Below are 14,712 nucleotides of genomic sequence, written 5' to 3' on the forward strand. Positions count from 1 at the left end.
AATCTGTATGGAAATGTGACATATACGTGCAATGTAAATTTCAGCACAGGTTATCTTAGTGCCCGAATTGTCTATAAATAAACTCAGAATGACTGGCACTTCCTATTTGTAAGTCTAGTTCACAACTAACATTTCTGCAGTGAATAGTTTTGAGGCAGATGCCCTTGGGAAAACAGACTAGAGCTCCTGAAACCCAATAACCTTAAATTCTAGGTTACAACAATAAAGCACTATGCCAGTTATGCACATAATGGTAATATGTTTTACTGGTATGAACCATTTCTTTCCTCTCTAGCCCACAGCTCCTTATATCAATCACCACTTGGTTGCACAGAATGACTAATAAGCAATTATGCGAATTATGCCCATCCTCAAATCCATTGGCCCACTTAGAAAATGCCCAATATACCAGTGGGCCAGTCTAGCCCTGACTCTGATATTTACATCACCACAACTACTTCATTTTATAATACATTTGATCTTTTACCAATCCTCAAAAGTATGGGGAAATCTGTGCGCTTTTGAGTGACTTGAGCTTTGTGTAACACACAAAATACACATTGTCCAATAGAATAAGTTTATAGAAAAAACCTCACGTTGCATTCTACATTCAAATATGGATTATTTTGTTTTATTGCAGATATTTGAAATGATCACTATATGTGCCGTTCACATTCACTGGCCACTTATCAGGAACAGTCTGATCAACTGCTTTTTGAAGCAAATATTTAATCAACCTATTGCATGTCAGCAGCACAATGTAGAAAATCGTGCACGTACAGCTCAGCAGCTTCTGTTGATGTTAAAAATGGGGAAGAAAGGTGATTTACGTGACTTGGTTTGAGTATTGCAGAAGCAACTGATCTACTGGGATTTTCAAGCACAACCATCTCTAGGGTTTACAGAGAATGGGCTGAAAAAGAAAACAGATTGAGTGAGCGGCGATTCTCTGGGCGAAAATGCCTTTTTGATGAAGGAAATCATGGATATCCGTCAGCATGGATGAAGGAATGTTTCAAGTACCTTTCTTTAGACAAAAGGGGGTCCAACCAGTACTAGCAAGGTCTACACTAATGAAGTGGCCAGTGAGTGTAGATGCACTGTTCCGTTCACCATTTAATATTATAGTGGTTGCTACAGGCTAGCATGTATGGGTAAAACCTCCTGCTCTGGAATGACTGGGTAAGGACAGGTTCATGTTTGAACTCCCATGAGCCTCAGGGGCTATTTGGTTTAATTTTGCATGTTATATAACGCCCATATTCAAAAAAGGGGATAGAAGTAACCCAGCAAACTACAGGCCAATCAGTTTAACTACCATTACAGGTAATGGAAGCTATAATCCAAATGAAAATGGTAGATTACCTGGATGCAAATAACATTCTGAGGGATAGCCACCATGGATTTAGGAGAGGAAGATCCTGTTTAACGAATTTACTTAAGTTCTTTGAGGAAGCTACAAGAGAAATTGATCACCAAAAGGCCTGCGATGTGATCTACTTAGATTTCCAGAAGGCCTTTGATGTTGTCCCCCACAAACGGCTCTTGCTTAAGCTCAAAACTGCAGAGATTTTAGAAACTATAGCAGCTTGGATTGAAAACTGGTTAACAGACAGGAAGGAGCAAGTAGTTATTAGAGGCACAATGTCACAGTGGACCTGCGCTCATAGTGGGGTACCGCAGGGTTCAATTTTAGTACCACTACTGTTCCTAATTTACATGAATGATATTGGCACCAACACATATATTAAACCGGTTAAATTTGCAGACAACACCAAGGTGGGTGGTGTAGCAGATACTGATCTAGCAGTGGAGAGGCTACAACGGGATCTGGATTTAATTAGCGACTATGCTGATACCTGGCAGATGAAATTGAACATAGATAAATATAAGGTAATCCATGCAGGAATCAGAAATACAAAGTACAGATATTTTATGGGTTCCACTGAAATAAATGTAACTGATTATGAGAAAGATCTCGGTGTGTATGTTGATGCTTCCATGTCCCACTCTTGCCAGTGTGGGGAAGCAATAAAAAAGGCCAATAGAATGCTAGGTTACATCTCTATGTGTGTGGAGTTTAAGACAAGAGAAGCTACTGTTATATGATTCCTTGATAAGACCTCAACTAGAATATTATGTGCAGGTTTGGTCACCATATCTTAAGAAGGACATTGCAACGTAGGGCTACGAGAGTGATTCCTGGTCTTAGAGGAATGTCTTATGAGAAGAGGTTAGCTGAGCTGAATCTGTTTAGCTTTGAGCAAAGGAGACTAAGTGGGGATATGATCCAGGTATATAAGATTCTAACAGGTCTGGATGCTATTCAGTCAAATGGCTATTTCTATATTAGTTTAAATACTAGAACTCGTGGCTATAGGTGGAAATTAGCGGGAGAACATTTTAAAACGAATCTGAGGAAGCACTTCTTTACACAGCGTGTAGTTAGAGTATGGAATAGTCTTCCTGCTGGTGTAGCGCAAGTTAAAACCCTGGGTTCCTTTAAATCAGAGCTAGATAAGATTTTAACAACTCTGCGCTATTAGTTAAGTTCTCCCCAAATGAGTTTGATGGGCCTAATGGCCTCCTCTCATTTGTAAATTTATGTTCATGATTTTCTTCGTTTAGGTTTGTTCCAGTTATTAATGTGTTATTTTTAAGTTATAATGGTGAGTGTATATATAGTTGCAATATAATATTACATTAATGTGGGGCAAGTATGTTGGCCTGACCACCGCGAGGGAGGGTGACATGTAGCTCAATGAGACTGCTTGCTGCTCAGACTGTAGAACTGGTGGCGGATAAATGTACTGCATTTTACAAGACACATTCTAGGTAGACCTAAAAGAACAATTGCAGACTTTGTGATACTGCTCTTGAATACCAATGGTCTTCAAACAAAGGCGTTTTGGTGATATTCAAATGGAATCTGTGCAGCATCCACAATAATTACTACAATATTGTGCAACTTATTTTAAAGCTTCGGCGTTGTTAACAGCGTTCAGTGGTGTTTTTCGTTTTTTACTTATTGCGTGTGTTGCGGAGTTCAATGAACAATATCGTACGTGCCTTTCACGCTGCACTGTGTTTACCTGAACAGGTAGGTATGCTATACATGACCTCAAACATTCTGTAACCAAAAGAAAGCGGACTGAAAAGAACGGTCGATGCAATCGCGGGCACTATCGATATAACTGCACAGGATAACGTTCCACACTTGCTTCCAATCAATAAATAAACCGCGTTTATTTTTCCAAGGTGCAACTGTTATTTCCCACCAGGCTATGCATGAAACTCCTGCATCAAACGGAATGCCAGTATTTGTAGTTTTAATTTTCCCGCATTATCCTGACAACCTTTATCGAGTCGCCCGTTAAAAACTACATTTCCTGTAATGTGACGTCACTTTTTGCGGCCACAATGATGCTTTGAGTCTCCAAGATGGCGGCGTTCGGAAGGAGGCGCGGTGTCCCAGCCAACAGGGAGAGGTCAGTGATACTTTATTTTTCTAATGAAGTGAACTTTTTGTACTGTAATACTGTGCAGGTAACACTTGTTTTTTTTTTTCGAAAGACCATGCACGACGCATCAAAGTATTGTCTAGTTGTCAGTCGTCTGTAACCTGGAATTTCATTTTGTACGTTGTGGTGTTTTACTGTTAGTGGCAAGTATCGTAATGCTGGTTAAACTCAAACGCTCGTTTGCCAAATACTTGCGTGCAGATGTTAATGAAATGTATTTCTTCATTTTTATTCCTTTGCAAAACGACGAACGATTAAATCAGTGATACGCGTATAATATATATTGGTATAGATTTTTTTTGTCTTTGGCGGACTGGAAAATGGAGTATGCCCGATAGCTAGCATGACCGAATGACAAGCAGTATTCCTGTGACATTGACCGTAATCATATACATAATTACAGGTGTGGTACTTAGTACAGTTTCTAATTTCATAGTGAAACGCGTGTCCTCGTTTGAATTTCACCCCGATGAAAATGGCAGCCGAGTGTCATTACAGTTAGCCAGTCAGCTAGATTGCTAGCCGTGTGAATGTCTGTGATCAGCAGTTTGCGAAGGTGAAAGGGTGGGCAGTTAGCTATTTTTATGTCAAATAAGCCATTGGAAATTAATACTGAAGTACTTTTTACATATCTCTTACTAGCTATCCTGTTGGTTGTATGAGGTCGCGTCTGATTTGTATCAGTTAGACCAGTTGCCAGCTAACTCGTGCCTGGTCCTCAGAGATACGTCGGCAGTGGATTAACTCATGTTGATACAATAACGCCTGGGTCCACACTGGATGGTCCCGCAGCTCCATAAAAATAAATCGCCTATTTAATCTCCCTAAAGAGAAAGCTTTCACCTATTTTCGCACGCGTGTCCTGCCCGAAAAGAATGCACTGTGATGCAACAGTTATTTATCTATTGATTTCTGTCATGCTGTTTGCTTTTCTGTGTAAACGGTGCTTGTATCACGAGTGAGTTTAACGTTGAATCTGGACACGTTTTTAAATTATTAACCCAAAATGCATCAGTGTTATTTGTAATTTGACCCTCAAAACTTGCCATAATGCCCTTAATGATAGTAATCAGGCAACACAGAAGTTTTTAAATAACTTTTAGCATGTGATTTGGAATTTAGGATTCAAATGTCATGGAGAGAAAATAATTTATTTACAGTAATTAGTAGTAGTAGTACTATTTGTGTGAAATGGAGACAAACCATTACTGCTTTAGTTTAATTTGGATAAAATAAGTTCTATCAGTAAGTCCACTGCTAGAGTCATACCATGGGGTGGAGAGTCTGTCTTTATCAGGGATCGTCAGGTTCTCTTAAGCCCCGGAGTGGTTGTGACATCAACACTAACCATGTTTTCCTTGGGTTCAGACAGAGGTAGACCAGCCCAAATTGGAATGGCTCTAAGGGGGGTGTTGTAAGAATCTGCAGGATGAAGTCAGCAGTGCTTTGGATGAATGATTTTCTGGGGGTATGATGATGATGAGGAAGAGGGCAGCTTCAGTGTTAATTAAAAGACTCTCAACATGGTGAAACAGTGCTTATCATTACAGCCTCATAATGGTGTGATGCATAAAGTATCACTTTTCTATTCTGATATGTTCTATTCTAGTACATCCTCAGGTATCATATATTTTGTAAAGTTTGTGCAAGGTTTTCGAGTTTCATTTTAAATCATTTGAAGTAATACTGCTGTGCTGATAAAGTCCATGTTGGTACGAAAGCCTACTTGCGTTTGCAGCCATCTGTCCGACACCCGGTCAGTTTATTTCACCATGTCACATCCTCTCCTGTCCTCCTCTCCGCGACCTAACACTGGAATCCCCCCCACCCCCAATCCTTCCCCCATGTCATGCAGGGGAACGATGGCCTCGACAGACTGCTACATTGTGCACGAGATTTACAACGGGGAGAACGCTCAGGACCAGTTTGAGTACGAGTTGGAGCAGGCCCTGGAAGCCCAATACAAGTACATAGTGATCGAGCCCACGCGCATCGGTGATGAGACAGCACGCTGGATCTCCGTGGGGAACTGCCTGCACAAGACGGCAGTGCTGTCGGGCCTGGCCTGCCTGCTGGCGCCCCTCTCCCTGCCGGTTCAGTATTCGCGCTATGTGGCACTGCCCGCCGGCGCACTCACTGTGGCCTGCGCCGCCCTCTATGGCATCTCCTGGCAGTTCGACCCCTGCTGCAAGTACCAAGTGGAGTACGACAGCCAAAAACTCTCGCGCCTGCCACTGCACACGCTCACCTCATCCTCGCCGGTGGTGCTGGTGAGGAGGGACGACGTGCACAGAAAGAGACTTCATAACACGATAGCACTGGCCACGCTGGCCTACTGTGTCAAGAAGATCTATGAACTTTACATTCTATGATTCTCTTTTTTAAAAAAAAAAAAATCTGAATCGCAAACACGGTAAAAACAGGAAAGGCCAAAACACAGAAATTCCCCACAAAAAAGACCTGAGTTCAGTAGCCTTTTGGTGCCAGTGGAAACTGCTTAAGATAATGATTTTTTTTTTGGTTTGTCTTCAAACATTTTGTGCACTGATTGACATTATATAAAGCCCATATATATATATATATTTGCTTTCACCCATAGCATCTTCCCCCATGTCACCCCCAAACTTGGGGGAAGTACCTTGAAGTTAAATTGTGACAGTGACAATTAAATGGACACATTAACATGTTAAGGATTAACAGACAGCTGCAGCTGTCTGTCCTTCTTAGATGTTTTCTTGTACCCTGGTCAGAAAGTCACCTCTCCATTAAAATGTAGGATATTTAAACATTTTTTTTCTGCATTTCATTTTATGTTTAATATAAATTCCACCTTATGCAAAGTGTTTTCAGCCCCCTATAAAATATGGCACAATGGACACTTATGCTAATCGTGGCCCTCTGTCTTTTCTGTGATGTTTTAGAAGGATCTCATTGACAAATAGGTCACCAGCAATTTAATTTGACACTTGGCATTTCTGTTTAACCATGGCTCAGTGGATTGCGGTGAAGCCTCACGCCTGCAGGGTTATAGGTTCCAGTACTCTGTAATTAGTACATTACCCACATGTCCATGTAGTTTTTTGGAGTCCAAACGCATACCAACATCAAATTAGAGTGTGATTGTGAGTGTGTAACCTGTGCGTCATGTGCTGGGATTCCAGGGATCCTGTACTGGATGTGGAGTATGAAAAAGGAATGGAGATCTAGGGCAGTATTTCCCAACCTGGTCCTCAGGGACAAAAAGACAGTCCATGTTTTTGCTCCCTCCCAGTGCCCCACAAGAATGTGGATTGTCTGTGGGTCCCTGAGAACTGGAGTAGGAAAGTGCCATTTAAGGTAATGTGGAAAAACACTGGGGGGATCAGTAATACAGAGGTAGAGAAATAAAAGGTTTGATCAAAGTGCCCATGCTTGAAGGCTTCTCTCCCCTCACTCAAGTGTCCATCTGAATCTCAGACTTGCTTGAAGATCACTTATGAGTATCGTGATCCATTACCATTATCCAGTAAGGCCCCTACAGACAGCCCACACTTAAAAGCCCCCTTTTGTCTTTTCAGAAAAGGAATGGAACTTCAAAAACTATTTTCAAAGAAAAACAGTCTATGAGCACAAAAACAGCATAGCATACATAGCATGTATATTTGCAGTCATCAAATGGCTGCTTTCAGATTTATCAAAACAATTCTTCAAGCCGCAGGATTTATATGAAGACCAATAAAACCATAAGCTTTTCAGTTTTTTTTTTAACATGAAAGGTTTTTTGTTTTACTTTATTTGCCTTTCATATAGTTAGAATAGCATCTCACATGACATGGAGACAAACATGCATGATGTTTCAGTGAGTAAACAGACATCTCAGTCACTCCGGATGGTTTTTGGATAGAGTTTTTCTACGGCATAACTTCCTGAACCGTTTTCTATGGTTCCCACCTCAGCTGGGACTATTTTCCCAACGATGCTCCAGTACAACTTGCAACAGTGTCTGAATATTCTGGATAATCGCCGCTACAGCCCCTTGCCATTAAAATTAAGTACCTGCAGTGAAATATGAACTTTGTTATTCAACAACATTAAGTCTGAAAAATGCACTTTTAATACTTTTTCCAGGGATCTGAGTAATAAATGAAGGTAATCTTCGCTTCTGTCCATGTTTGTTATTTGTGCACATTTCAGCTCCGCATGGTAAGATTATGGTCTGGGATCATATAGGACATGAAAGATATCTGAAGCTGTCCAACAGTTACTCAAAATAACTTCTTGATCTGAAATAGCGAACAGCAACTTTGCTGGACTCTTACGGCAGACTCCAGCCTGGTGATGCTGTGACGAGAGCATGGAGCAGCTACTAGTCGCTGTGTTTTGGCCACAGTCTCCTCCCACTCTGCTCTCTCCTTATTGGTCTTTGGCCTTGTGCTCCTTTCTGGCTCGGGCGGCCATGAGTCTGAAGAAGAGCGATGGCCAGAGCGTGCGGATGTACACAGCTAGACAGGGTAGCGCTCCAGCCATCATCGCGTCCTTCCGCCGGCGCTCCGTCGCCTCCAGGACCGCACCGGCCACCTCCCGCGGGTCCTTGCCCTCTGATGTGTTCCTGTCAAGCACTGGGCCGGCACAGGTGAGGTTACACACTGGCTGTGATCGAGCAGCACCAGGAACCCTTAGCCCCTATACACACTTAAAAGTTATTCAATCATCCTAATGATGGTATTGATGAGATTCTCTGTCGTAAAACATTCCTGTACTGCCGCATAAGCGAGACAGAATTTTACAAATAAGCCAAATATCGTCGCACTGGAAAGATCACTTGTAAAAATATGTATAATGTCATAACTTATAAACATGGCTACTACTGACAGGTTCTGAGGTTCTTTTGTTGACAAAGTTTTATAAGAGGATGTTTTTAAAATAAATGGAAAAAGACTACCTCTAGTAGACTGCAAATTACCTCCGGACCATTACAGAGCCATGGAAAACTGCACATCTAATTTAAGTCAGAATTAAGAAAATGACCTCAGGTTCTATAGATATCTGAGCCTCGGTTTGTGAACAGACACACAGCTTGTCCTCTTCGTTTTGAGCAGCAGGAATTACATTAGGTGTCATTCAGTCTAACGGTTTATGTACACTAGCAGCCAAAATTGTGGCACTTTTGGCATTACGCTTTAAAAATTACTACATTAATATTGTCGGTAATTTTTATAAACAAAGAATGTTTACAAATATACTTTGGATCATTAAATAAGCAACTGTAGTTCCGCAGTATCTAAAAATTGGAAGTTTCCACAATTTTGGCCACTATATGAAAGGTTACCCTGTAATGTGTGTGTATGTGTGCACAGTGAATGTACACAGATTTCATTAATGTCTACAACATAAGTGCTTATGTGCCCTTCAAGGCAAGTGAGATCTACGTTATTGGTGATCCCTGAACAGCTGATTGTTCCTCACCACTGAAAGGACAGCTTTTCCCATTATTACAGAATAAAAGTGTCTCAGATCAGGTTCTTTGTAGCACATCAGGCAGCTGTTCCCAACACACCACGCTGATCCCACGTGTTGGGTCCTCACCTCCGTACTTGGAGCCATTCCCTGTGACAGCGTTCAGAGAGAGGCTGGTTCTGATGTACCCCGGGCTCAGCACCGAGACCTTGATGCCATACTGCTCCACTTCTGCTCGTAGACAGTCAAAGTAGGCCTGTGTCGCATGCTTGGAGGCTGCATCTGGGTGAGTTTGGGGGTAAAAGACACAAGTGAATTTTAAGCTAAATTAATCCCCAGGGAGGCGTCCGTTTTCTCACGAATCACCGTGAGAATGTGACACGCGGAGATGTTAAGCTGAGATTTGAAGGACTCTTGGGCCCAGTCTAGGCCGGGAGTCAGTAGCTGTTAATGCCAAGACTCCACACTGAGTCGTATTCTCTGACTGGAGTCCGCCGGAGGAATTACACCCAAGGCAAGCTGACAAACCTTCCACCAGAGTGTCACAAACTGCTTCAAAAAAGACCAGTTTTGCGAGTTTCACTTTAACGGTCCAAGAGCTTCACTCCCTCATTTTTGGGGTAGTGGCAATTGTTTTAAGTAAAGTGTTGTTTTAAGTAAACTGCTTTCCGGGGGAGTTGCTTGTTCCTGTGCCGAACAGCAGACGCGGGGGGTGCGTGTAATGAAGGAGACACTCACATGCAGATCTGAAGGGAATGGAGATCTTGCCCTGGATGCTGCTGATGACCACGATCTGACCCCTCTGTCTCTGAACCATGGAAGGCAGAATGGCTGCAGCAAGACAGTGAGGGGAACAGGACACAGCTCTCAACCGTTATTATAGTGCTTCTCAGTGGAGATGTACAGCAGAGCTGATGTCTCAAACAATCGCCCAAATGCATTGCCTTGCAAAACTACTACATCCTCTTCTTACCAGTATTTTTATTTTTTTGCAAACTCATTCTCTAACAGTAAATATTTAAAGTTAAAATCAATTTGTCAGACTGACAGTCAGACAATAATTGCGTCCTTGGTGAGGGAAATCTTTCCATCTGCGTCTTTTTCCTCTTTCATCTGCAGCTTCCAAAGCAGAGTCCTCGAAAACTTATGCAGGAATCTTTTTTTTTTTTTTTTTTTTTTTTAAGTGTTTGATTTTTGAAGATTTTCTTACAAACTAATTTTGACGTTGAAAATTTACTGTGAGTAAATAGGAGTTTGCAGTAAAAATATTTGGAGGAAAACTGTATGTATCATTTGTAATTCAGGCTAATTTAATTTTACTTGGTACTCAATACTTCCACAAGGCACTCGCTCAATTTTTTTTACTATAAACAAGCTTCAGCCTGAGGCTTTCTATGACAGATTTTTTACAGAGATTTTTCACAGCTTCACATTCATGCTGCAAGTTCATTTGAATCTTGTCTAGATGTAAAATTCTTGCAGACCTTGGGTCAGAGCTATAGGACCGAAGTAGTTGATTTCCATGACCTCCTTATGGACATCGATGTGCGTGTTTAGGATGTTCCCACGGAAACTGATGCCAGCATTGTTGAGGAGGACGTCCACATAACCGTGACACTTCAGTATTTCCTCTGCTGCCTGGGTGACCTCCTCGACTTTTGACAGGTCAAAGGTTACGATGCTGGGTGTGTAGGTCTGTGAAGTGTCAGACTGAAGAATAAGAGGACAGGGCAGGGTCAGCCTGTATCCCTGGAGAAAAGCAGGTTTAAGGAACATGCTCTAAAGCTAAATGATGAAATTACTCTAACGATCATGGGATTTAACCCGCAGAGCTATAAACCCTGAAAATGATCGATAACCACCACATACAAAACTACAGGGAGACAAAAACACTAGTTACTGTAGTTCCTTGTTAATGCAGGAGTCTAACTTCACCTTATGTTTGCTGTCCACCACAGCGCCCAGCTCCTCGACGAGCTCCTGCAGAAGATTCCGATTCCGACCGCAGAGGATCAGCTTGGCCCCAGCGGCGTGGAAGACCCGGGCACACTCTGGTCCAGAAGAAATACGGAACAGGTTTACACACACGGCGAGCCAATTCGGGGAGCATTCAGGCTAAGTACGGTGAGAGTTGGCACCTTTGCCCAAGCCAGAGCTGGCACCAGTGATGACCACCACCGCGTCCTGCATGCAGGCCTTCTGCCGGAGCCTCTTAATTAGTCGGTACAGCACCAGCCCTCCTAAGCCAATCAGCAGCACGGGGGCAATGCTTCCAAACATCTTATCCATCCCCCAGTACTTAGATACACTCCTCCTGGAAAGATTATGGTTTTCACAGTCAAAGATGCCGAGACAATTCATATTTATGAAACTTCATTGCATAGATAAAAGAATTACTTCAAACAGGACTTATTTATTGTCCAAAATTAGCTGCAGTCTTTTGGTGTGGTGCCATTTTGTAGCTGGCGGACGTTAGAAGTTTTCCTCTTTTTTGTGATGTTAAATTAAATTGGGTAAAGTTGGTGTAGAGTTTCTGCTGGTAACATTTCTCTGTAGCTGACCACCATGCCATAATCTCTGCTACTATAGCAGAAAAACATCGATCTTTTCTAAAGTTCTAAATAAAACCGGCTTACTTAAGTATTCTCCAAGGAAAATAAAAACAGATGAGGTAGGTAAACAGAGCAGATATTTAGTTAGGTGGGGGGTGACATATGCACCGAAACCAACTTATTTATCGTTATTTTACCGTTATGGTGTCCTGTGGGACTTGGAGCAAAACGGCTAAGTCTCCCCATTAATCTATGCCCTGGCATTGGCGGTCACATTGGCGGTAACATTGGCGGTCACATTGGCGGTAACATTGGCGGTCACATCCTCACGCAGCCCCAGTATGAATATGAAACTGGAACAGCGCTGTGTTCAAAAATGGAACAAGGGGATTCTTCCCCTTTTATTTAGCTGGAAGTACACGACACCCGTTACTTTACCGTTACGGGAGACAAGTGGGATTAAAATGTATATATCCCAGGATTTTACCTGATACATTAACGGGGTTAGAATGTGAGAAGGGGTCGCACACAAGACATACTTCCCACAGCAACCCGCTAAACGGGTGCAGTGCAGTTAGGCTGTTACATTCCTGACTACAACAGGCAAACTGTTAAGGGCTTAATTTAGTAACTGCTAAAAAATGCAGTTATAACGGTCACTGAAAAATAACTAACCTATATGAATTCATGTGATTATTAAATGTTTGTTAACCTCTGTAGACAGAGAAGGAACATGCCATCAGTAAACACTAAAAAACATACAACAATAGCCTGACGTCTGCATTTTTTTTCCAGTAATACCACCCCGCACCCTCATAACATTGCCCCCCACCCACCAAACCTCTTGATCCTCAGGAAACAATGCGGTGTGCATGAGTCAGCACATACGAACATTCAAGGTGTTCATTTCAATAATTAAGTTTATAACTTAGGTTTGCAAAATTCTGGGAAACTTTCCATGGCAATTAACGGAAATATGTAAAATTGCAGATTAGCCTATAAAAGGGAACTTAAATGTAGTTTAAAAAAAAAACAACATCTTGATGGCATGGTTGAAATGCCATTGCTTCCTTTTTCATACCAAAATTAAGTGCAACACCTAAGTAACTGTATGGCTGTGTTCAGCTGAATTGTACAGCACACTCAATATAGCCAGGTTGCAGCACATCGGGTGTACATTATTTTTAGAATGCATGCGGAATGAACACAGATCACGAGAAGCTAAGAAACCTATAAATTATAGGACATTTAAACCCACAGGGATATTGAGAAAGCCTGGGTGACCAAGTGCTAAACTTGGACAAACAAACAATACGTGTTTCAATCAATGCCATTATTGTCAAAGCATGTGACAGACTGGATTTGTGTCAAATTGGATGCAAAATTGTCAGTGATTCACGATAATTAAAATAGGTGCATAATTTTTGTCACTTTGAAAATTAAATTGGTTTGGATCGTTAAAAGCTTCAGTAATCATTTTTTAATTACTTAAATATAAAATGTGCAAGACTGCCTGTATGAAGATTTAAGTGCCGTGATTAGGAAACTACGTAGTTTACAATCTGCCATAAAATATTCTGGAAACATGTTTATCATACATGAAGTTTAGATAAATTTAGGCGGGCGTTTCAAACTGGTGGCCCTTCATATGGCTCAGTACCTGTGACGTAGCTCTCAGTTTCAAAAAGGTTAATGAGCCCTGGTATAGAGTAAATACTGTGTGTTACAAGGTGGGACCTTCCCTTCAATCCCTCAACACCGAGATCCTCATCTGAGTCACATCCGCACCCCAACAAACACCCTACACACGGGCATCAGACAATGAAGCCAATCCGGACACATATATTTATACTAGTAGGAAATCAAGTAAGGATGTCATTTCAAAACAAACATCCTCCGAAGGGTCTGGATGGAGGCGCCGTTTCATATTAGTAAAAGAAAAAAACCCACCGATCCATCGTGGGCGAAGTTAAATATATACCCTTATATTTGCTTATGTTACAACATACGGATGTCACCGAGAAAACAATACATTTTCATTAAGCATGTAGCGTGGATGGTGAGAAACGTTGAATGACGCCTCATTATGAACTGGTAGCGTGTATTGACTCGAGTGAAATGTAGCCATACACTTGGAAGAATCAACTTATTCAACACTGTACATTGTATGCTGTATGATATAATTCATGATATAAACAAACCTAAAATAGACGGCGCATGCCAATTTACGGTCTTCCCTAAGAGACCTTGACTGTGAAAATACTCCTCCTCCCCCCCTCCCGCTTAGGGACCAGCAGCTCTCACAGCCATACTTATACCACACTTGGGTAGCAGTCCAGTTTTACTAGACATACTAGAGAGAGATACAGAGCATTTAGTGCGGTCAATTGGTTTCAGCAGGAATTGCCGGTTTAAAAATGGCTCTTGGTTAAAAAGTGCAGCGTGTGTGTGGCTAAGAAACGGCATATTAATACCAAATCAAGTGCAACTTAGCTAATTCAACTAAATCCGAAGCTAGTCAGTGCACATAATAAAGCTTTGGTATGAACTGAACGAATGAATCAAAATGACTTAAGAGTTCGCTAATAATCAACCCAAAAAGCAGCGATTTTAGGCAAGTTAGAAATTAACATAGCTAGTCTATTTAATACTATCCTTAAAGGACCGAACATGAATCTATTAACTATTAACAGGCAGAGAAGCTATTAATAGGGTCTGTTAGTTTCCTCTAGTGCATAAACACGACAGAACGTCTATGCATCCAGCCCTTACCTGGGGGACCTTACCATCATGTCGCAGAGAAACCGGAAGTGTATCGCTGGTCATGTCGAGGTCACCAATCAGAGGTCTGCGATGGAAGATACCGTAATATACGGACAATACAGACACGCTCTTTGGACACAAAAAAATGAAATTTAAATCACATCCATCACTGGTCTCATGTTTATATTTCAAGTTTTAAGTATGGAAAATTGGTCAAATATACATTTGAAGCTATTAATTTCAATATAATGCTAATACTGTTAGTTTCTATGAAATATCATATGGGACATTTCATAAGTCTAATATATCGGAAACCGTATTAACCCAGTACTGAACATGGTTTGTGTTTTTGTGACGCCACAGAACGATCCATTTCTACTCTGAACGGATTTCCTTATACACAATTAAAATTCATTCGATGCAACTAATGTAAGGCAGGA

The 14,712-nt window shown here is 41.5% G+C and overlaps 2 protein-coding genes across 2 annotated transcripts; one reads left to right on the plus strand and one right to left on the minus strand.

Annotated features, from left to right (window-relative positions):
* Nucleotides 1-3,359: 3,359 nt before the first annotated feature.
* Nucleotides 3,360-6,307, plus strand: tmem11 (transmembrane protein 11). The gene is made up of 2 exons (XM_049012972.1): nucleotides 3,360-3,488; nucleotides 5,377-6,307. Exons 1-2 carry the CDS (start codon nucleotides 3,442-3,444, stop codon nucleotides 5,891-5,893), a joined length of 564 nt encoding a protein of 187 aa, XP_048868929.1. The 5' UTR covers nucleotides 3,360-3,441; the 3' UTR covers nucleotides 5,894-6,307.
* A 942-nt stretch (nucleotides 6,308-7,249) lies between these two features.
* dhrs7b (dehydrogenase/reductase (SDR family) member 7B) lies at nucleotides 7,250-14,357 on the minus strand. The gene is made up of 7 exons (XM_049012969.1): nucleotides 14,282-14,357; nucleotides 11,096-11,271; nucleotides 10,893-11,008; nucleotides 10,442-10,667; nucleotides 9,696-9,788; nucleotides 9,087-9,239; nucleotides 7,250-8,119 (listed from the first exon to the last, which is right to left on the minus strand). Exons 1-7 carry the CDS (start codon nucleotides 14,299-14,301, stop codon nucleotides 7,914-7,916), a joined length of 990 nt encoding a protein of 329 aa, XP_048868926.1. The 5' UTR covers nucleotides 14,302-14,357; the 3' UTR covers nucleotides 7,250-7,913.
* Nucleotides 14,358-14,712: the final 355 nt, after the last annotated feature.

The sequence above is a fragment of the Brienomyrus brachyistius genome, chromosome 5 (genome assembly GCF_023856365.1).
Source record: "Brienomyrus brachyistius isolate T26 chromosome 5, BBRACH_0.4, whole genome shotgun sequence".
Taxonomy (NCBI): domain Eukaryota; kingdom Metazoa; phylum Chordata; class Actinopteri; order Osteoglossiformes; family Mormyridae; genus Brienomyrus; species Brienomyrus brachyistius.